Source organism: Erinaceus europaeus, chromosome 4 (assembly GCF_950295315.1).
Source record: "Erinaceus europaeus chromosome 4, mEriEur2.1, whole genome shotgun sequence".
Classification (NCBI taxonomy): Eukaryota; Metazoa; Chordata; class Mammalia; order Eulipotyphla; family Erinaceidae; genus Erinaceus; species Erinaceus europaeus.
Window position 1 is genome coordinate 14570100 of NC_080165.1, and position 23783 is coordinate 14593882.

General features: G+C 41.4%; 1 protein-coding gene across 2 annotated transcripts in view; it reads left to right on the plus strand.

The window, feature by feature from the left end:
* ATXN10 (ataxin 10) overlaps positions 1-23783 on the plus strand; it is a 182384-nt gene that overhangs the window by 25369 nt on the left and 133232 nt on the right. For both annotated transcript variants that reach the window (XM_060188766.1, XM_060188765.1), the window contains 3 exons: positions 8370-8561; positions 12495-12577; positions 21889-21985. In XM_060188766.1, coding sequence (XP_060044749.1) covers positions 8370-8561; positions 12495-12577; positions 21889-21985 — 372 coding nt within the window. The remainder of the gene's footprint in view (positions 1-8369; positions 8562-12494; positions 12578-21888; positions 21986-23783) is intronic.

A 23783-nucleotide genomic window follows, 5' to 3' on the forward strand; every position in this document is an offset into this window, starting at 1 on the left:
GTGCTGACACTACAAGTCCATTGCTCCTGGGAGCCTTTATTATTATTTTTCTCCTTTAATTCAGTAGGACAGAGAGGAATTGAGAGGGGAGGGGAAGATAGAGAAGGAGAGAGAGAAACACCTACAGAGCTGCTTCACCACTTGTGAAGTGTCCCTGCTGCAGATGGAGAGCTGGGGGCTCAAGTCCAGGTCCTTGTGCTTACTACTACGTGTGCTTAATACTATGTGTGCTTACTACTACGTGTGCTTACTACTATGTGTGCTTACTACTATGTGTGCTTACTACTATGTGTGCTTACTACTATGTGTGCTTACTACTATGTGTGCTTACTACTATGTGTGCTTACTACTATGTGTGCTTACTACTATGTGTGCTTACTACTATGTGTGCTTAATACTACGTGTGCTTACTACTATGTGTGTTTAATACTATGTGTGCTTAATACTATGTGTGCTTACTACTATGTGTGCTTAATACTACGTGTGCTTAATACTATGTGTGCTTACTACTATGTGTGCTTAATACTATGTGTGCTTACTACTATGTGTGCTTAATACTACGTGTGCTTACTACTATGTGTGTTTAATACTATGTGTGCTTAATACTATGTGTGCTTACTACTATGTGTGCTTAATACTACGTGTGCTTAATACTATGTGTGCTTACTACTACGTGTGCTTACTACTATGTGTGCTTACTACTATGTGTGCTTACTACTATGTGTGCTTACTACTATGTGTGCTTACTACTATGTGTGCTTAATACTACGTGTGCTTACTACTATGTGTGTTTAATACTATGTGTGCTTAATACTATGTGTGCTTACTACTATGTGTGCTTAATACTACGTGTGCTTAATACTATGTGTGCTTACTACTATGTGTGCTTAATACTATGTGTGCTTACTACTATGTGTGCTTAATACTATGTGTGCTTACTACTACGTGTGCTTACTACTATGTGTGCTTAATACTACGTGTGCTTAATACTATGTGTGCTTACTACTATGTGTGCTTACTACTATGTGTGCTTACTACTATGTGTGCTTACTACTATGTGTGCTTACTATGTGTGCTTAATACTACGTGTGCTTAATACTATGTGTGCTTACTACTATGTGTGCTTAATACTATGTGTGTCTAATACTATGTGTGCTTACTACTATGTGTGCCTAATACTATGTGTGCCTAATACTACGTGTGCTTAATACTACGTGTGCCTAATACTATGTGTGCTTACTACTATGTGTGCTTACTACTATGTGTGCTTACTACTACATGTGCTTAATACTATGTGTGCTTAATACTATGTGTGCTTACTACTATGTGTGCTTACTACTACGTGTGCTTACTACTATGTGTGCTTAATACTATGTGTGCTTAATACTATGTGTGCTTACTACTATGTGTGCTTACTACTATGTGTGCTTAATACTATGTGTGCTTAATACTATGTGTGCTTACTACTATGTGTGTTTACTACTATGCGTGCTTATTACTATGTGTACTTACTACTATGTGTGCTTACTACTATGTGTGCTTAATACTATGTGTGCTTAATCGGTGAGCCACTACCCTCTGCCACCCCCCGCCCTCGTTTCTCTTTATGTAACTGTTACACTTTTTCTGGTAACACTCCATCTCTAGTTCAATACAACTTATTTCCTGTGCTCTTGCACCCAATTAGCTGAACAAGGCTGGAGAACAACTAAGCCAGCCTTGCTGACAGCTCTCACTTTAAATCGCTCACTAGCCTCTGCTAAGCATTCTCTGGTGGTCTGACCTCATTTCTGTAGTTCTAGTCACTTCATTCTCCACGACTTCTTTCTCATCTTTACACTCTGCTGCCCATTTTCCGGAGAGTGAAACAGGACACCCATTAGGTAATGTCCAGGGATTCCCATCACTCTCTCCACTTACCTGTACGTGTGCCTGTAACCTGCCTTCCTTTCTGCTCCTGGATGAGCCATCTGGCTCTGCACTGAATTTCACTCCCAGGAGTGCGCGTTGCTCCCAACAGCTCTCATTCCTCTCCTTTTCTTAAACCACTTTTAATCTTTTTTTTAGTTTATGTATGTCTGACGTTTTTCAGTTTTCTGTATAACAAGTCAACCTCCCTAGGTCCTTTGACATCATGTTCCAATGTTCCAGGAGCTGACCCTCTCCTCTTTTACTTTGGTGCAATTTTTTTTTTTTTTTTGGAACCAAGAACTCATGCAAGCACAACTTCAGCTTTAGTGCCTGGTCACAAGGGCGGGGTGGGGCGGGAGACACCGTTAGCAAAAACACTTCCTCCACTGCTAGAGCGTCCACAGCGCTTGAGCCTGGGCCCCTCACAGCAGTGTAGGGGCACCCTACCCCTGGTGAGCAATGCCTCCCTAGCCACAAAAATTTATTTATTTTGTATGAGGAGGAGGCAGAACTCTGCCCCACCACAAGCTTTACCAGGGGATTGAACCTGGTATGCAAATCCTGACCTCTACCCATTAAGCGATTTCCTCAACTGGGGACATTCAACTAACTTGGCAGAGGAAAATCAGGAAACCTTTAAGTTTTGGTATCCATATGAAGAGCTTTGTTAGAATGCAGAGTGTTTATTGTTTTACTGTCTCTCTCCCCCCTCATCCCCCCACTGCCCCTGCCCTGGAGGTGGACACCCTCGTTGTTTTGCTGTGACCAAGGTTGTCAGGTCCTCAAAGTCTAAAGCATTAGCTGTCTTCTTAACGTGTTACAGAACAAGTTTGCCAACCTTGCAAAATGGATTGGTTAAAAAATAAAAATAATAAAGGAGTGGTCTGGGCAGTCAGGACCTAAAGAGGGGACAAAACTGTAGGAAAGAGCTTTAGCAAAGATGGATCTCCAAACTTTGCCCTAGGCTGTTTCAAGGCAGGAGAACGAAACATTTTTATTTTCTGTTTTTGTTCGGTCCAACGCAGTCACATCAGTAAGTGAGGTTTCTGGTTTTTAGTAACAAGCTGCTCTTGTTATTTTAATCTCCGTAGTTGTGTATGTTTAAATAGTTTTCCTCAGCGACAGTGGTTAAACCACTCTAAGGCACACATGCCAGGTTTTAATTAAATCTAAGGTATTAGAATAAATCTTTTAACAAGGATGAAAGTCTTAGTTGTAGCAGTACAATGATGGGCATTTAGTTCCTTTTCAGTAGGAGGTGGTACCTGATGACTCAGCTGCAGAATGTGTGTATCTGTGACAGGGCAGTCCTTGAGCCTGGTACGTATAATCACAGGTAGTTTTCTTTAATTTTACTCAGGCAGGACTTGCCAAGATTAAAACCTACAGATCTGTTAAAACTTGAAGGAAGTGAAATTCTATCTTTTGTGTAATTCAAAGGCTCTTTTCTGGGGGGTTGGAGGGGGGGCCCTCTGTAATGTAACATTTCATTTATATGTTGTCTTCAGGGTATGCATTCCTATCTAATAGGAATGTCTAACGGTTGAATTTTAATTGTCCTCATAAGTACTTTCTCCCTTCTGTGAATGAAGTAGCTAAGCTTTTTAAAGTCTTTGTGAAAATTTTCTGTTAGTTTGGTTAAAGCAGAAATGACAGCAATTATTATTAATAACATTCATAATATAGAGATGATTGACTGGTCTTCACTAAGCTATTTCAGTGTTGTTAATCATTAGACATTATTTAGCTTCCTTGTCTTGACAGTGAACACAGAATTTGCAGATGGAGTACATTAGAGGACTACTTTGGATCTGTAATGCCAAATAGCTTTCTTTCAAGATTGTAGAGAAGGTAAAGAAATAAAGACAAAAGTTAAATGTTTTCATAGTACTTACTGTTAGTGCCTAAAAGCTCCCCCCATCTGATGGAAGTTCTTAATGTATTATGTTGTATAAAATACACATTAAATGTTAGGGATTATATGCCTCTAGAGCACAGGATTTTTCTCTCCCATTCATTTTGGAGGGATCCAGATATCTAAGAGATTGTCTCTGTTCTCCAGAAATTTAAAATATGTTAACTTGGATTTCACATTTTTCCCCTCCTCCTTTAAAGTAATCCATTGTAAGCTGCTTGCAGCAGACCTGCAGTCATCATTATGTGCCAAGTCTGTGAAACAGTCAGATGTCACTCTGAGTATGTAAAGTCTCATCACTATTTTATTAATTTAATTTATTCATGTAGAAGATAGGCAGAGAGAAAGAACCAGGCATCACTCTGGTATGTGCGCTGCTGGGGATTGAACTTGGGATCTCATGCTCAATGAGAGTCCAGTGCTTTATCCACTGTACCACCTCTCAGAACATTCATCACTACTTTAAACTTGAGCAAAGACAATTGGTATTTGCCAGTTCTGGACAGTAGAAATGCTGGGGGGCGGGGAGGGGGAAGGTGGCTTCCTACTTTCCTGGGTTTTCTAACTGGACAGATAGAAAATGAGTCTAGTTGATGTGGACAAGTGTTACTCTTTTCTTGTGCATCGAATCAGTGGATCAGAGATGGGAGCTGGTTCTCTTGGTATCGTGGAGGAATTTTTGTAGCAAAAGGCTTGAAAGAAGATGCAAGTTTTTTCTAGGCAGAAACATGTGTGGGGATGATGTGGAAAGCGCATTCTGGTGGAGGACCTACTTTTGAGCCTGCGCAAGGTTCCAGGTTGCTTGGTGTTTCCCGGACTCCACTCTGTGGGATTTCAACTTGAGGAGAGTAATGCCAGCACTCACAATCCCCATTTATTTTTTCTTTATCCTGCAAATTACTGTGTGCTAGATGATTAGTCATTAATAGCTATTAAAATAGTTATTTGCATTTCAGGAAACTTTTGATTGGCTCAGTTGAATGCATTTCTTTTGATTAAATATGTAATAAAGGAAAAAAGAAGGTTGCATTTCTAACAGACAGATTAACATGTAACTGGGAATTTATCACAGGGTAGTCATGAATTTACTGATTGTTCTTTAGCTGGTCTATCAGTTATCCTAAGAACAATACTTTTCTGGGGAGGGGGGTTGAGAGAAGGGGTTGAGTGGGTGTTGACTCCCAGTCAGGTAGTGGAGGAGGACTTAAGTTGCTATGCAGATACCTATCACAGAAAAACAAGAAACTATACCCACAAATCTAGTGATTTGCATTATTTCTCTAATCAAAACAATAAAAAAGAACAATGCTTTTCTTCTATCTTGTTTAGTCTAATACTTACATATATATATACTTTTTTTTTTCATCAGAGCACTGATCAGCTCTGGTTTTTGGTAGTGCGGGGGATTGAACCTGGGACTTAAGAGCCTCAGGCATGAGCATTTTGCTACCTATCCCCACCTAGTCTAGCATAATTCAGTTACCAAACTTGCTTTGTTAGATACTAATCTTGAGTGAGGCAGATACTGAGATTTCAGAGAGTGACTCAGGTCAGGCACATCGGGAGGGAGCTTGCAGATAACTTTCTACAAATGAAGAAGGAAATCACATTGGCTTGGGGCTAGGTGGTGACGCACCTGGTTGAGTGCACATGTTACAATGCATAAGGACCTGGGTTCGTGCCCCTGGTCCCCACCTGCAGGGGGAAAGCTTTGCAAGTGGTGAAGCAGTATTGCAGTTGTCTCTCTTTCTCTCTCCCTCTCTGTCTCCCCTATCCTCTCGATTTCTGGCTGTCCTTATCCAGTAAATAAAGATAACTAAAAGAAAAAAAAAAAGAAATCACATTGGCTTCTTCATCACAGGCCCAACTACCTGTTTCTTAGCTGCTTTAGTGGCAAAAGAGGCTGTCTCGTAGACTATTCACATTACAGAGCTCAACTCTCTTTGCAAGATTAAATAACAGCATCAAGGCTTCTTGCAGGTGGTATAAACAGTGGTAGTTAGTTTTTGCTGTAGAAATTATAATTACTCTTAGCACTCTTCAGAATGCTTTAAACTCTTGGGTTTTTTTCTTAGCATATCCATGTTTGTGATAGGTTTTACGTTCCTGAAATCTGTCTTGAGAGTGTTGGTGAATGTTCTTTTTTTAAAAGCATCTCATAATGGAAAGTGACTTACACTTAATTGTTTCATGCAATTAATGAGGTAGGATTAGTACTGTGCCCTTGAACGCTGATTTTTTTTTTTTAACTTGATCTTTCAGTCACTGAGACTCTGAGTAAGAGCTTCATGATCCATGTTCAAATAGGACTGATAAGGGACACTTATTTTATGTGTAACTTCCCAGTTTTCAGTTGATTAGTTTATATTCTTCCTGTTTTCAAGAAATTTATTTGAAGTGCTTTAAAGAATACAGTTAAACCAGGTGGTTTCACTCATGTGGAATCTAGAGATCTGATTTACATGAAGTTGCCAAAAACAAACAAGCAAAAAAATCCAAACAAAACAAGTGCAAGCAAACTGTTTGTAAGACTTATTGAGTACTATGATGGTTACCTTTGGGAGGTGGGAAGGTGGTGGTGGATACAAGACTTTGGTGGTGGATGTGGTGTGGAACTTACACACTGTGATCTTACAGCCTTGTAACAAACTATTAATAGCAGCTAAACTTGAGAGAGAGAGAGAGAGGAAGAGAGAAAACAACGTAGTTAATATAAAGGGTAAAGATGAAAATTGAGAAGGAAAAATCCAGATAGAAATAAGGAGGTTGGTACCCAGTGCTGCAGGATTCCTATTTTTAAAGATGGATCGTATTTGGCTCTAGACTTATTAAAAGTTCAGAAAGGGCACAGGGATGTAAATAATGTGACTTTCCATGCACAAGACACTGGTTCAAGTCCTGGCATCACATGGGAGATGTTATAGTAGCAGGGAAAGCTCACCTTCTCTCTATCTGAATCAAAGAACAGAACCCAGGAGAAGCAAGAGTTGTGTAAGCCTCCGGTTCTATGGGAAACAAACAAACACAGTTTATGTTATTATCCAGAAGAGGAAAAGTATGTCACCCCATGTGGGAAACGCAGGTAGGAAGTATCATCTGGATCCTGGTGTCCACACCAGTTCCTGAACGTGCATAGCACCCGGTGTTTAATGCCAGTAGCTGTATGTATACATGCATAGCTCCCCTGTCACCTGGTTTAATTCAAGAGTGAACTGTAGGGTGCTGTGATTCTACAAAGAGCAAAGGAAGACAATTGATATGGTCAGCATTAATCTGTGAGACTTTCAAACTATACAACAGAGAAATTTTTCTTCTAAAATAGATCTTTCTCATTTCTTTTTTTTTTATTTTTTAAATCATTTGTTTATTGGATAGAGACAGTCAGGTATCGAGAGGGGAGGGGAAGATAGAGAGGAAGACTGAGAGACACCTGTAGATCTGCTTCACCACTTGTGAAGCTTTCCCCCTGCAGGTGGGGGCCAGGGTCTTGAACCTGGATCCTTGTACATTGTAACATGTGCACTCAGCCAGGTGTGCCACCATTTGGCCCCACTTTTTTTTTTTGATTTAATTATTTTTATGGAAGGTAGGTGGAGACCAGAACACCACTTAGCTCTGGCATAGGGTGATGCCAGGGGTTGAACCTGAATTTTAAGTGGTGACACTTAAAATTTGGGGCCTCAGGCATGCATGTCCTGTGCTCTAATGCTGAGCTGTACCCCGGACCAGATTGCTACTTTGGGTTCGGATTTTGGAATGAGGAAGTTGGCTTGCATGGAGGTGTGCCATGTTGCATACATGCCAGACACTTGCTTTAGTGACTCTGGAATGATAATCAGTCGAGGTGATACTCCTGGCATGAGAGGCATGTGGAAATTGAGATGCCCAGAGGAAACAGTCCTAGGTTTATTTTTTCTCCTGGGCACCACCAGAACAGTACTCAGTCAGGCTTATGTTCTTTCTCGTGTTTCTTGGCTCTCTGTCTCATCTATGTGCTTGGATATATGTTAGTTTTCAGCTCAGCACAATCTAAAGAAGGGGCAGTATATTCGATCCCCAGGCAGACTCTCATGAAGACTGTTTCTCATGGTTGTACTGAGGTGCATAACGCTGACTGAGGACCTAGAAGTGGTCTCTCGGATATAGAGATGCTGTTTTAAGGGGAGTCATAAGCCACTCACCTGAAACTGGTTCTTGGGTTGTTACAGGGAGCAGAAACACTCAGTTCAGACTTCTGTTGCTGGAATTTGGTGGCACAGCCCCTTGCTACCTGGGTGATATGGACATTAACTTAATCTCATCTCTGCTTCAGTAGTCTTCAAAATGGAGAAGACTGTTGGCATCATAAGATTAATGCAGAGATTAAAGGACAGAACATGTGGAAAGGAACTGGCTAGACTCTCTGTCTTTGCGGCTCCTATCCCTGTGTCTGGACACCTTATCCCACCTCCCCACAGCATTAAGTACATGCAGTGTTTTAAATAGGACATTTTGATATGAGACTTCTGTCTTCAGGTTTGTAATAATTGTATCTTTTTTTCAGAGAAACTGCACCCAGGACTATCTTCCAAAGAGTCTTGGATATCTTAAAGAAATCTTCTCATGTTGTTGAGCTGGCCTGCAGAGATCCAGCCCAAGTGGACAACCTGGCCTCCAGCCTGCAGTTAATAACAGAATGTTTCCGGTGTCTCCGAAATGCTTGCATAGAGTGTTCTCTGAACCAAAATTCAATCAGGTAGTGTTCTTTGTCTATAAGCCTTTGTCCAAAGCCCTAGGTTCAATTCCCCACAGCACCATAACCCAGACTGAGCAGTGCTCTAGTAAACAAACAAAAACCGAAAAACCCTTTGATTATGTTTCTTTGTGTATATTTATTCACACTAGTTTATATGTTAGAAATTGATATGACAGAACCACCCATTGCTACTAGGAGGCAATGCCTAGCTGTGAGATATGCCTTGCAGAACTTACCCCTGGAGACTTGCAGATGAGCACATAATGGTACATTTGCTGCAGGGTGAGTGAACTAGGGGTTCACTATGATTCTTTTAAAACATTTAAAAAATTATTCATTTATTGGATAGAGAAAGAAATTGAAAGGGAAAGGGGAGGTAGAGAGGGAGATAGAGAGGTACCTGCAAGCCCTGCTTCACCTCAAGTAAAACTTTCCCTCTGCAGATGGGGAGTGGGAGCTTGAACCTGGGTCCTTGCACATTGTAGCATGTGTGCTCGACTGGGTGTGCCACCACCTGACCCCTCATCATTTTTCTTATTTATACTTGGAATGTATAAATTTATAAATAATGTATAAGTAAATTGAATGTATTTGGTTTTCTACATAGCAAGATGATTTGAAATTAATTTTGAGTCTCAATTCTGCAGTTTTGGACCTTATTTTTCTTTGTTGTGAATGTCTTAATTAGTTTTGGTGTTTCTAAAATAAGATGTATTGACTTATTGAAAAGAGAGAAAGAACCTGACCGCCACTCTGGCATATTGGTGCTAGGGATTAATTCTTTCAAGTCCATTGCTCTAGCTGCTGTACCACCTGCTGGGCTAGTGTTAGTGTTTTCATTAATTAGCCTGTATTTACTTTGAACAAAGGACACTGTTTTGTTGTTGTTATTGTTGCCTCCAGGGTTTATGCTAGGGCTTCACACCTGCACCATTCCATCTCTCCTGGCAGACTCTTTTATTTGTTTTTTTCTAGAGAGTAAGAGGCAGAAAAAGAAGGTACCACAGCACATGCTCTGCCACTCCTGAAGCTTTCCCTTTGCTTGGCACTGCTATGTGGTAGCTGCGGGCTTGAACCTAGGAAATGGCTCAGCCAGTAGACTGTGTTTTGAGAGTAGTTGGTTACGAGGTGAGCAAGTGAATGGCTCAGTGCTGTTCTTTTAAGTCCTCCCAGAACTGAGCACCTTCTTTTTTTATTGCTTTATGGAATCTGGTTTTTACTCATTTTTTTTTTTCACCTGAGATGAAGTCAGAAGTCATAAAAAGCTTGCTCACCTTTCTTTCCAAGACATGAATGCAGACAGAGCCTCCAGGCCTCCCTGTCACTGCTGTGATGGGCAAAGTTGGGCTGGTCCAGAAGCCACTTGAGGGACTTTCTTCACTGCCTAGACAGTCTAATACCTGAGGCTTTGATATGATTAATGAGGTTTTTAAGATCAAAGGGGTGGGGGGGGGGAGAAGCCAGGGTTTAACTTGAATACTAAACTGAACCTGCCATCCATTTGCAGATGAGTGGGTAGAAACAATACTCATCTTGAGAATAGTAGTTAACATTTTTAAATGAATTATGTGCTGGAAGCAGTGGGCCAGAGACAAGTTTATTTTGCCTCTTTCCAGGAAGGGGGCCCCTCCAGTCTGAGGGGGAGGAGAGGAAAGTCTTAGAATAGAAATTTGGTGTGTGGACTGGCAAACTTAACCTTGTTGCTGCCGCCACAACTTGTGCATGAGAATGTGAGCATGCCCCCTCGTGCCCAGTATCTTGGTTAACCCTTAAACAAACCTGCTTCCATGTTTTCATCTCCAAAAGAAGAAACAGTGACTCAGGAAGGTTAAGGAACTTGTCCACGAGTCACTTATTCTGTAAACTATAAAGTCTCAAGCGTTCTGACTTCAAACTATGTGACTCTAAAACTCCAAGCAGAGGAAGAGATCTGTGTGTGACTGTTGGGTGTGACTGTGCCATCCCTAAACAGCCAGGTGAGCCTTTATGAGGACCAGCTTGCTCTCCTTTATAAAACAGAGCAAGTGATGTTTTCCACACAGAACTGTTGTGAGGTTTAAACGCGATTACCGATGGAAAACACTCCGCAGTGCCTGTGCACACGGGGTGCTTGGTTAGTTGAAGCCTGTCCGCCCTGCCTCAGGAATGAGAGTGCAGCAGAAGCTTATCACAATAGGACTTTTGTTGAAGACAGTTGTTACTTATTCATCTTTTTTTTTTTTTGTACAAAAGTAATAGATATCTGTCAGAAAACAAAACTTGACCAAAGTAAGTGCCTTGGCAAATAAAATATCCACTATCTTCTGCCCAGGTCTTCAGAGTGGAGGCTCTCCTTTGTGTGGTGGGCGTCCTTACTGTACACAGTTGATGATTGGGTTGACAGGAAAGGGAACATTTCAGGGTAGTAGTTTTTCTGCATTTTCCCTTGTAGGAAGGACTGAGTCATTATTCACAGGATTTAAAAGAAAAATCCCAGCCATTTAATATATCGACTCCCAGAAAAACGACTGTTCAGAAACATGATAGGGATTCTAGTAAAGACTGTGAGGACAGCCTTGAGCAAAGCCAATATTGCTAAACCTGTCCCGGTCTGATTCAGTGTCTGCTTATGTTGAAGTCTCCAGTAAAGAGTTAAGAAAAAGGTGTGATGCTGTTAAGGCCTCAATCTCATTTCATCTTTTGTCTGAACATTGTACTTTGTGTGGACTGGGTTCTGTTTGGTCAGACATGTGGAATGACGTATAACCCAACAAGGCAAACAACTTGAATCCTATGAAATTTCAGGAAGTCCTCAGAACTGCTCAAAGCAGTTAGCTCAGAATGTAAATATAACCCCCTATTGCCAGGGTTGCTGCACTTTATCTGTAAAAGGCCAGATAATGGATAGTTTAGGCTGTGTTATCTGTATAAAAATTTCTCAATTCTCTGAGCATTCTAGTGTGGAGTCATCCACAGACTGTGGAATGACTAAGCCTGGCAGTGTTTTAAAAACATTGTTTTTGAACATTGAAGTTTGAATTCCATCATATTTTCATGTCTTGACATTATGTTTTTTCTTCTGATTCTTCCCCTTTCCCACAAAGTCTGGCTGTACAGAAACAAGCAGTGGGCCCATTGGCCTGGCAGCCACTGTTTGGGTAGAGGCAACAACAAGAAGCCGGGTGGAGCTACTTCTGGTCAGGGAGGCAGGTGCAGAGCCATTTCCCCCTACTCTTTTTTAAATTTATTTTTGGAGTAGAGACAGAGAGAAATTGAGAATGAAGGGGGAGATAGAGAGGGAGAGAGACCCACAGCACTGCTTCACCACTTGTGAAGCTTCCGGGTACCAGGGGCTTGAACTCGGGTCCTTGAGCATGGTAACATGTATACTCAATCAGGTGCACCACCCTACCCCCCACTCTTTTGTATGAAGAGAAAAGGAACAGTGGCCTTTTACTACCTGACCTTGGGCGCAGGAGCGAGGACCTAAGTTGTGTAAAACACAAGGACCTGTGTGATTACTCACCTAGATAACCAGGATATACTTCCTTTCTCAAGATTCTTAATTTATTCATGAATACAAAGTTGTATTTGCTGCCTAAGGTAACAGGTTTTGGGAATTACCACAGGAACATCTTTAGAGGAGCATGAATCTGTCTACCTCTGGAGCTACTACTGAGCAGTACTTGGAGCACCGATCCTCGGGTTACCATCCAGTATGCAAGTTTAAGAAAAAGAGGATGGGGCAGGGAGATAGCATAATGGTTATGCAAAAGACTTTGGTGCCCAAGGCTCTGAAGTCACTGGTTCATTAGTCCCCTCAACCAGAAAAAAAAGGTATATGATATCCATCCTTCCTTCCTTCCTTCCTTCCTTCCTTCCTTCCTTCCTTCCTTCCTTCCTCCCTCCCTCCCTCCCTCCCTCCCTCCCTTCTTTTTTTTTAATTTGATACAGGAACTTGGATACAATTGGTGTTGCTGTCGATTTGATTCTTCTTTTTCGTGAGCTGAGAGTGGAACAGGAAGCTCTGCTGACAGGTAACTTGCAGTATGACTCATGAGTTATTTATAGCTCTGAAAAGCATTTAAAAATGAGTATTAAGTCGTTTATTGTAGCAGATGTCCTGGTACACTGTTGGTGGGGATGCACATAGTCTCAGTCCCTGTGAAAACAGTATGGAGAGTCCACCAACAAATAAAATGGAACCACCTGATGACGATCCAGCAATATCGCTCCTAGGTATATATGCAAAGCATATGAAAGTGCTACTTGAAAAGGATGTATGCACCTCTCTAGTCATAGCTTCAATTTTCCAGCCAAGTTATGAAGCCACCCTGAATGCCCATCGACAGATGACTGTGCAAAGAAGTTATGGATATATATATATATATATTCAGTTGAATACTATTCAGCCATTAAAATGACATTATACCTTTTGAGACAAAATAGAAGGGACTGGAGGTGATTATGCTAAGTGCAATAAGTAAAGAGGTGAAAGAAAACTACTGGATGATTTTAGTCATATGTGGACTGTAGGTAACTGAACAGATGAACTTGCCAGAAAAAATAGAAAGCAACCAAACTGTCTCTTCGGCTTGATGAAATCGATGGTGGCATCAGTGTGCTGTCTGTGGCGTTGCCCCGATGTGCTCCCACGCGGTGCTGGGGCTCAAACCCTTTGTACATGGTACATGATGAGCTGTCTCATGGCATGAGACTTAAAGACTTTCTAGGCTGCTAACTTAAGCCTGATAAAATTCTGGGAGGTGACTCACTGGTTGACTGGCCTGACTTGTCTGCTCAATGTCCTGATTGTGATCCCCAGCACTACATGAGAGCAACAGAGACAAAACAAGTCAGAATCCATGGATGGTGGACCAGTGCTGTGCTCTCTCTGTCTCTACTTCACTCTCTCATGAATAAACAAGAATTTCAAGTTAAAAAAAGATAAGGGAGTTAAGACGGTGGTAGTGCAGTGGGTTAAGCGCACATGGTGCAAAGCGCAAGGACTGGCATAAGGATCCCAGTTCGAGTCCCTGGCTCTGCATCTACAGGGGAGTCACTTCATAAGCGGTGAAGCAGGTCTGCAGGTGTCTGTCTTTCTCTCCCCCCTTTCCATTCCTCTCCTCTCTCTATTTCTGTCTATCCTATCCAACAACAACATCAATAATAACCACAACAATAAAAACAACAAGGGCAACAAAAGGGAAAATAAATAAAAAATCAAAAGATAAATGTATTCTAGTTTCTAATGAAAGACCTGTGCTATCTTTTGATAGTTTCTCTGTGAGAACATTATTCTTAGAATTTGAAGAATATCTGTGCCAGTTTTTTTTTGTCATTGTTGTTACCACTCTTGAGGTCAGGACTGCAATTACATTGTCAAAATAATATTTAGGGTATTATTTTCAGAGAATAATTGCAGTGGTGTGATGAATATATTGTGCTCATCAAATTGTATGTAAACACAAGCATGAATTACTATAAATGACTTATTGGTGTTGCTTTGGGTCTTTATTCTTCTCTAATCTGTAAAAGTAATGTTGGGATTTTCTGAGGGGCTTTGTAGCATTTGCAACATTTACATCAAGATAGAGGATAAGCTATTTGGTAAAGGTGAATTCTCACTTGTCTGGAGTTTTCTTGCACATCTTTCATTTCCTAGAATATCTGTTTCCTTACCAGATTTGTGTTCTGAATCACCTTGTTAATTTCAGACCAACTTATATTATTGACTTCTTTTGGTTAAGTTTTACAAGGATTTTAGTGTTATTATTTACAAATATCCGGTAGAAACGTGCCATTTAAAACTATGGCTTTTTTTTTTTGCCTCCATGATTATTGCTGGGGGCTTGGTGCCTGCATGAAGAATCCACTGCGTCCAGTGGCCATTTTTTTCATTTTTGTTGGGTAGGACAGAGAGAAATTGAGAGAGGAATGGGAGATAGATAGGGAGAGAGAGAAAGACACCCGCAGGTCTGCTTCATTGCTCATGAAGTGTTCCCTCTGCAGGTGGGAAGTGGGGGCGCGAACCTGGATCCGTGCACAGGTCCTTGCGCTTAGTACTATGCACTTAGCTGGGAGCACTATTGCCCAGCAGACTTTGCCCTTTGTAAGATCAAGAATGAATATATATATTTTAAACTTTCAGTACTGAGGCGTATAATTTGCCTGCATTATTGACTTAGTCACAGTCACTCAACAATTAACTCCTTGCTCAGAAGTGCAAACCTGTAGCCGGAAGTCAAAACCCTGAATTAAAAACTATATAAATAGGGAGAATACAGGTCCAAGAAGGATGACAGACGACCTAGTGGGGGTTGTACTGTTATATGGAAAACTGTATAGTATTATACATGTACAAACTATTGTATTTGCTGTTGAATGTAAAACATTAATTCCCCAATAAAGAAATAAAAAAACTGCCATTCTAATAAAGACACTTAAATAGAAAAAAAAACTGTATAAAAAAATCATGATTCAAGACCCTCAAAACTGAGTTAATTTATAATCTTCAATAAAGAGGCAGGAACCGTGATCTGGGAGGTGGCACCGTGGATAAAGTGCTGGACTCTCAAGCATGAGGTCCTGAGTTCAGTTCCCAACAGCACATGTACCAGAGTGATGTCTGACTCTTTCTCTCCTCCTGTCTTTTTAATTAATAAATAAAATATGAAAAAAAAGAAACTATCTATTAAAAAAAAAAAGAAGCAGGAACCAAGTATACTTGCACACCACACACACAAGTACTAAAAAATGACTCAAAAGACAGGCAAGTGTTTGTCTAATGTAGTCTGCATTTACTGTGGGGATTGGTTTTCTTTCTTTTTTTACTGAGTTAAAAATTGTCTATAATGAAATCATACAAAATATAATAAAATCTGCATTCTTTCTAGCTGTATGCTGATGTAATCCCCGTGACAGCTCTATTATGGAACAGGCATTAGTATCACCCTTTCCGCTTGTGAGTAAAACAAAGAGAAGAAGATCGAGTAACTCACCCGCGGGTAGAAAGCTTGTAAGTGAGAGAGGCAGGCTTGGCAGAACTCTAGTGGCGGTTTTTTCCCAGGTTAGGGTCAAAGCCAATCAAGTTGATTCCAGAGCTCCGGTTGTCTGTCCTAAGACTCTGCCAGGAATCTTCCATTCCAGCCCTGCTGCCTAGTTCCTGACTCAGCAATGCCAGCTAAAGTAGTAGAGTTAACCTTCATGGGCCTTCATAGACACTTGATCACCACCTAAAGTTTACATTCGTGTTGCTATTCTGTTGTTCTGGCAAATATGTAGTATTTAATCGCTGTTTGAGTATCTACTGAAGAGTGGTATCACTGTCCTTTCAGATAGAAAGAGTGAAGCAGAGAGAGACAGAGGGAAAGAGGAAGCACCGGGACTTCTTTTAAAGTAGTTAGGGGCTGCACTTGAATCTGGGTTGCTCACATGGTAAAGCAGGGTACTATCCACATGAGCTGTCCAGCTGGCCCTTTGCTGCCCTAAGAACTTTCTCTGTCTCTTCCTCCCTTCCTCTCCCTAATTCTTGGCAACGATTCACCTTATTTCTGTCTCCATAGTTTTTGCCTTTTCCAGAATGTCTCTGGTTGGAATCATGAATGATAGACTCTTTCCAGATTGGCATCTTTCACTTACTAATAAGCATTAAAGTTTCTTCCATGTCTTCTTGTGGGCTCAAAAGCTCGCTTCACCCCCCACCCCCTTTATTGGCAGGGTGGAAGGATGAATGGTTTATAGTCGACAGTAGAATACATTAGTTGGTACATGTGTAACATTTCTCAGTTTTCCACGTAACAGTCTAACTCCCCACCTAGGTCCTCGTCCTCCATCATGTTGTAGGACCTGAACCTTTCCATCCCCTCCAGTGTCTTTTGCTCTGGTGCAATATACCACCTCCAGTTCAAGTTCTGCATTGTGTTTTCCCTTCTGTTCTTTTTTTTTTTTTTTAAATATTTATTTAATTTATTTATTCCCTTTTGTTGCCCTTGTTTTATTGTTGTAGTTATTATTGTTGTCGTCATTGTTGGATAGGACAGAGAGAAATGGAGAGAGGAGGGGAAGACAGAGAGGAGGAGAGAAAGATAGACACCTGCAGACCTGCTTCACCGCCTGTGAAGCGACTCCCCTGCAGGTGGGGAACCGGGGTTCAAACCGGGATCCTTATGCCGGTCCTTGTGCTTTGTGCCACCTGCGCTTAACCCGCTGCGCTACAGCCCGACTCCCTTCCCTTCTGTTCTTAACTTTTGTCGATTGAGATCATTCCATATTCATTCCTCTCTTTCTGGCTGATCTCACTTTACATGATTCGTTCAAGCTCCATCCAAGATGAGGTGAAGAAGGTGAGTTCACCATTTTTAATAGCTGAGTAGTATTCCATTGTGTATAGAGACCACAACTTTCTTAGCCACTCATCTGTGGTTGGACACCTGGGTTGCGCTTGTTTCACTTAATGCTGAATAATATTCCATTGTGGGGATGGACTACAGTGTATTTACCCATTTATCTGCTGCTTAAGGACATCTTGGCTGCTCCCCAAATTTGGCATTTACATGCAAAGCTGCTATAAATACTTGTGTGTAGGCTTTTATGTAGGCATAACATTTCAGTTCTTTTGGGTCAATATCAAGGAGTACAGTACTTGGATCATATGGTGAGACGCTGCTCAGCTTTATAAGAAACTGCTAAACTGTCTCTCAGAGTAGCTAGATTATTTTGTCTTCCCACCAGTAGTGATGAGAGTTCCTGTTGCTCCACATCCTCACAAGCATTTGGTGCTGTCTTTGTTCTGGATTTTGCCCAGTAGTTTTATTTAGGGAAAAATTCAAAATATGTCAACTAGTTTGTTATACAATCTTACTGAAATCTTTTAAACATACGCATACTTTCGTCCGCCTATACTTTTTTTTTTTTTGCCACCAGGGTTATCTCTGAAGCTCAGAGCCGACACTAGAAATCGTCAGTTCCCAGTAGTCATAGTCATCTCCCCCACTTTCTCCCTTCCCTCCTTGCCTTCTCACTCCCTTCAGCTTTCCTTCTTTCCTCCCTCCCTCCCTCCCTCCCTCCCTCCCTCCCTTCTTTCTTATTTTATTAGATAGGATAGAGAGAAATTGAAAGTGAGGAGGGAGAGATAGAGAGGGAGAGAGAAAAAAGACACCTGCAGACCTGCTTCACCGCTGGTGAAGTGTCCCCCCTGCAGTTGGGGTATGGGGGCTCGAACCTGCATCCTTATGCATGGTAGTATGTGCTCTTAACTGTGTGTGCAGCACCCAGCCTCCTTTGCTTATTTTATAAGTCACTGAAAAAAGTTTTATTATTGCTGAATTTAACTATGGATTTTTCTCTTTTCCTGTGCCTTTATCAAATTTTCTTTGTCAGATTTCTATACTTTTGTCAAAGATTTAAGGCCATGTTGCTAGGTGAGTCCAATTAAAAATTTTTATATCTTATTTATTTATTTATTTTGAAAGTTGTTATATCTTTCTGGTCATTAAGAGTTAAGTCATAAATGTGCCCAAACTATTAAATAGGGAAAAGAGAGTCTCTTTAACAAATGGTGTTGGAAAAAATGGGTTGAAACATGAAGAAGAATGAAACTGAGCCAGTGCTGTCTCATCAAGCACGAAAGTAAATTCCACATGGATCAAGGACTTGCATGTTAGACCAGAAACTATCAATATTGGCAGAACTCTTTTCCGTATATATTTTAAAGACATCTTCATTGAAATGAATCCAATTATAAAGAAGACTAAAACAAAAATAAACCAATGGGACTACATCAGATTAAAAAGCTTCTGCACAGCAAAAGAAACCATTACCCAAACAAAGAGACCTCCCACAGAGTGGGAGAAGATCTTTACTTGCCATACATCAGATAAGAGACTGATCACCAATATATATATAAAGAGTTCACCAAAACTCAACAACTAGAAAACAAATGACCCCATCCAAAAATGGGGGGAGAATATGAACAGAATATTCACCATAGAAGAGATCCAAAAGACCAATAAACATGAAAAATGCTCCAAGTCATTGACTGTCAGAGAAATGCAAATAAAGACAACAATGAGATACCACTTCACTCCTGTGAGAATGTCATACATCAGAAAAGGTAGCAGCAGCAAATGCTGGAGAGGTTATGGGGACAAAGGAACCCTCCTGCACTGCTGGTGGGAATGTAAATGGGTCCAGCCTCTGTGGAGAGCAGTCTGGAGAACTCTCAAAAGGCTAGACATGGACCTACCCTATGACCCTGCAATTCTTCTCCTGGGGATATAACCTAAGGAACCCAACACATCCATCCAAAAAGATTTGTGTATACCTATGTTCATAGCAGCACAATTTGTAATAGCCAAAACCTGTAAGCAGCCCAGGTGTCCAACCACAGATGAGTGAGTGGCTTGAGACAATTATGGTCAGTATACAGACTGGAATACTACTCAGCTATTAAAAATAGTGAATTTACTGTGGTCCAGGATATGGTGCAGTGGATAAAGCATTGGACTCTCAAGCATGAGGTCCTGAGTTCAACCCCTGGCAGCACATGTACCAGAGTGATTACCAGAGGGATGTCTTGTTCTTTGTCTCCTCCTATCTTTTTCATTAATTAATAAGTAAAAACTTAAAAATGGTGAATTTACCCTTTTCAGCTCATCTTGGTTAGAGCTTGAAAAAATCATATTAAGTGTGATAAGTCAGAAAGAAAAAGATGAATATGGGATGATCTCACTCACAGGCAGAAGCTGAAAAGCAAGATCAGAAGAGAAAACCCTAAGCAGAACTTGGACTGGAGCTGGTGTGTTGCACCAAAGTCAAAGACTCTGGGGTGGGGTGGGTGGGGGCGAGGGTTCAGGTGCTGGAACAGGATGCCAGAGGACCTAGTGGGGGTTGTATTGTTATGTGGAAAGCTGGGAAATGTTATGCATGTACAAATTATTGTATTTTCTGTCAACTGTAAAAATGAATCCCCCAATAAATAAATTTGAAAAATTAAGTCATTTTAAAATGGCTTAACATTAAAAAAAAAAAAAGAAACTATTTTAGAGAGAAATAGACTACATCACTGCATCTTCTTTCAGTACAGTGGGAGTGAGGCTTGAACCTGGGTCATGTGCCTGGCAAAACCCACACTATTCAAGTGAGCTATTTCACTGACGCCTGAAATTACTTAAAAAAAAAAAAAATCCAGTCCCCACCTGCAGGGGAGAAGCTTCACAAGTGACAGAGTAAATGTGCAGGTGTCTCTCTGTTTCTCTCTCTCTATGTCTCCACCACCATCTCAATTTCTGGCTGTCTCTACCCAATAAATAAATAAAGATAATTAAAAATTTTTTCAATATAAAAATTTAATAATGCTTTAATATTTATTATGTCTGACTTTATGTTTGACTTTCATTTTGTGCTGGTGTTTACATGGTGTAATTTTAAATGTTTTTTTTTAAGTTAAAATACTTTTATAGTTTGTGCTTTAGATGACTATATAGTTAGATTTTAGAAATCTAGTCAAGGGAGGCAGTTCAGTTGTAGAGTGTCTATTTTACATTTGTGAGTTCCAAGTTGGTACCAGCTTAAAAGAAAATATAGACAAAAGCAAATAGAACATCACAAGTGGCAGAGAATTGTGGTATCTTTCTCTTTTTTTTTTTCTTCCTCCTCCAGGGTTATTGCTGGGCTCGGTGCCTGCACCATGAATCCACCGCTCCTGGAGGCCATTTTTTTTCCCCCTTTTGTTGCCCTTATAGCTTCGTTGTGGTTATTATTATTGCCCTTGTTGACGCAATTCGTTGTTGGATAGGACAGAGAGAAATGGAGAGAGGAGGGGAAGAGAGAGAGGGGGAGAGAAAGATAGACACCTGCAGACCTGCTTCACTGCCTGTGAAGCGACTCCCCTGCAGGTGGGGAGCCAGGGGCTCGAACCGGGATCCTTACGCCGGTCCCTGCGCTTTGCGCCACATGCGCTTAACCCACTGCGCCACCGCCCGACCCCCGGTATCTTTCTCTTACACATATACACACTCTAGTCTAAGACTGTTTTTTTTAAGTTTTGTATTATTAATAGTATGCTACAAGATTATAAAAATATAGTTTGACATCACACCCACCACCAAAGTTCATTATTCCCACCTTCCCATCTCCCAAAGATAACTACCAGAGTTCTCTCAAGTCTAAGATTGTTTTGTAACTGGAATGCATACTCTCATGATTTTTTTTTTTTACATTTACAAATGATTGTTGGAGGAGGGGGCAAGGACCCAACCCAGGACATTATATATGTGAAGCATGTACTCAGTGAGCCACATCTGGACCCAGATTTATTGTCTTTTTTTGATTTGGAGACTGAGCATAGCTCGCCAGGCAGAGTTTCCACTATCCATGCCCAAAGATCTGGGTTCCGGTCACAGCCACCACAAGGCTGCTCACAGGAGGTTTTGCAAGGTGTTTCATCAGTGCTGTGGTACTTCCTCCCCACTCCTGTCTTTCCCTTCCCCTCTTTCAAAAAAAAAAAAAAAGGCCTTTGGGAGCAGAGGAATCTCCTGCAGCTGCAGACCCCCAGTGATAACCCTAGTGGGAAAAAAATGTTGATTTATTTTGCTTACTGCACACTGTTTTGGTAAGGCATTTTAATATCAGTGTCTTACCCTAAGTTTCATTGTGGTAAGAATCTTTTATAGTTGAAACAGGTTTGTGTAAACTTTCTATCTCTGTAAGTCAAAATAATTGCTTTTAATGCGACGCCAAAGAATGGACCCAGAGCCTTAACTGCTGAGCTTAATCCCTGGCCCCATTTTTTTTTAAGTTTTTTTTTTTTAATATTTATTTATTCCCTTTTGTTGCCCTTGTTGTTTTATTGTTGTCCTTGTTGTTGGATAGGACAGAGAGAAATGGAGAGAGGAGGGGAAGACAGAGAGGGGGAGAGAAAGACAGACACCTGCAGAACTGCTTCACCGCCTGTGAAGCGACTCCCCTGCAGGTGGCGAGCCAGGGGCTCGAACCGGGGTCCTTACGCTGCTCCTTGGGCTTTAGCGCCACGTGCGCTTAACCCGCTGAGCTACCGCCCAACTCCCCATTTTTATTTTATATTTTGAGAAAGGGAGAGGGAGGGTGGGAAAACCAAGAAGGGAGAGACATCTCTGCATCACTCCACCATCCACGGAACTCCCTTGGTGCAGTCTGTGTTGCTCCCATGAGATACCGGCTGGGAATCAAACCCAGGACCTCGTGCATGGCAAGGCACTTAGCCACTGAGCCCTTTCCCTGGCCCCTGGGATATTTCTTAGTAAGATGTATTCACTCATGTTGTTACTTTTGAAAACCATTTATCATTTTAACTTTTGTAAATCTTCAGCTTTTCGCTGTGGCCTGCAGTTTTTAGGCAATGTTGCCTCTCGGAATGAAGACTCGCAGTCTGTTGTTTGGATGCACGCTTTCCCAGAACTCTTCCTGTGAGTACAGTACTAAGAGGTTTTCTAACTTCTAGCAAAATTTTGGTTATATTGTTACAGTAAGATGTTACAGCTCCAACTGAAAAGGAGACTGAGACCACGAGAGGGCAAGGAGTACAGCTTGTTTCAGCTGAGGGTGGGCAGGTAGGGTGGGGCGTTTGGCATACAGTGCTGGTGGCTCACTGCTAGCTGAGAGGACGTGAGGGGTCTCCTGGACTTCGGGAAATGTGCTGTCTTTTAAAAAAAAATATTTATTAATTTATTTTTCCTTTTGTTGCCATTGTTGTTTTTCATTTTTGTAGGTATTGTTGTTGTTGTTATTGATGTCGTTGTTGTTGGATAGGACAGAGAGAAATGGAGAGAGGAGGGGAATGGAGAGAGGGGGAGAGAAAGATAGACATCTGCAGACTTGCTTCACCGTCTGTGAAGTGACTCCCCTACAGGTAGGGAGCCGGGGGCTCGAACCGGGATCCTTACGCTGGTCCTTGCGCCTTGTGCCACATGCACTTAACCCACTGTACTACCGCCCGACTCCTGAAATGTGCTCTTTCTTCACTCGGGTAGTTACATGGTTTCTGCATACCTGAAAGTTTAGTGAGTGCACTGAAAATCTGTACACTTTCATATGACTGAAAATAAGGCAAATTGTTTAATGATCTGTGGCATATACAAAAGTACCTAAAAGTTATGGCATTGAAGTATGGTCCATGAGGTAATCACTCATTCACTTACTGAGTAGTTCTTATGTGATCAGCACAGGGTTGTGTTTCGGTTGATATGGAGAACTGAAGATTTAGATAAACACTTTTTAAAAAATATGTAATTGTTTTAATTAATGTTTATTATGATTCTTATTAGTGATTTGCTATTAGTTTACAAAATTACATACCTATTTTATTTTTAATATCTCTCCTTTATTGTTTTATTATTTATTTATTTTTATTGCCACCAGGGTTATTGCTGGGGCTGGGTGCATGCACTATGATTCCACTGCTCTTGGTGGCCAGTCTCTTCTCTTCTTTGTTCCTCTCCTCTCCTCTCCTCTCCTCTCCTCTCCTCTCCTCTCCTCTCCTCTCCTCTCCTCTCCTCTCCTCTCCTCCCCTCCCCTCCCCTCCCCTCCCCTCCCCTCCCCTCCCCTCCCCTCCCCTCCCTTTTCCCCTTTCCTCTCTTCTCCTCTTTTTTGCCTTATCTCCTTTCCTTCCCTTCCCTTCCCTCCCCTCCCCTTTTCTCTTTTCCTTTCTTTTTTTATTAGATAGGACAGAGAGAAATTGAGAGGGAGAGAGAAAGAGAGACACCTGCAGATCTGCTTTACTACTCATGAAGCTTCCTTGTGGCAGGGGAGGAGAGGGGACATTGGTGTTTGCACGGGGTAGTAATGTGTGTGCTCAACAGGGTGCACTACCCCCGTCCCATTTTGTTTTATTTTAATGACATATATATATGGGGCGGGGGTGATACACCCCCCAGAGCTGGGCTGTGGCTTATGGTGACGGAGGGGATTAAATCTGGGATTCTCAAGCCTGAGCCTCAGCATAAAATTCTTTTATATTGTATAACCATTATGCTCTCTCCCTGCCCACGAATTTGTGTATCTATATAGATTGGTTCCTGGCACCATCTTGGTGACTGACTGCTTTTTCACTAGCTGCGCTATTTCTTAAGATTGAGCACTAAGATGAAAGATGAGCTGGTGATATTGACAGAGTGGCTTGGAGGAAAGATACTGTCTGGGAGCAGGAGGCCTGGCTTCTATTCCAGGCTCTTTGGCCAAGAGGGGATTTTAGTGGTGGAAGACAGT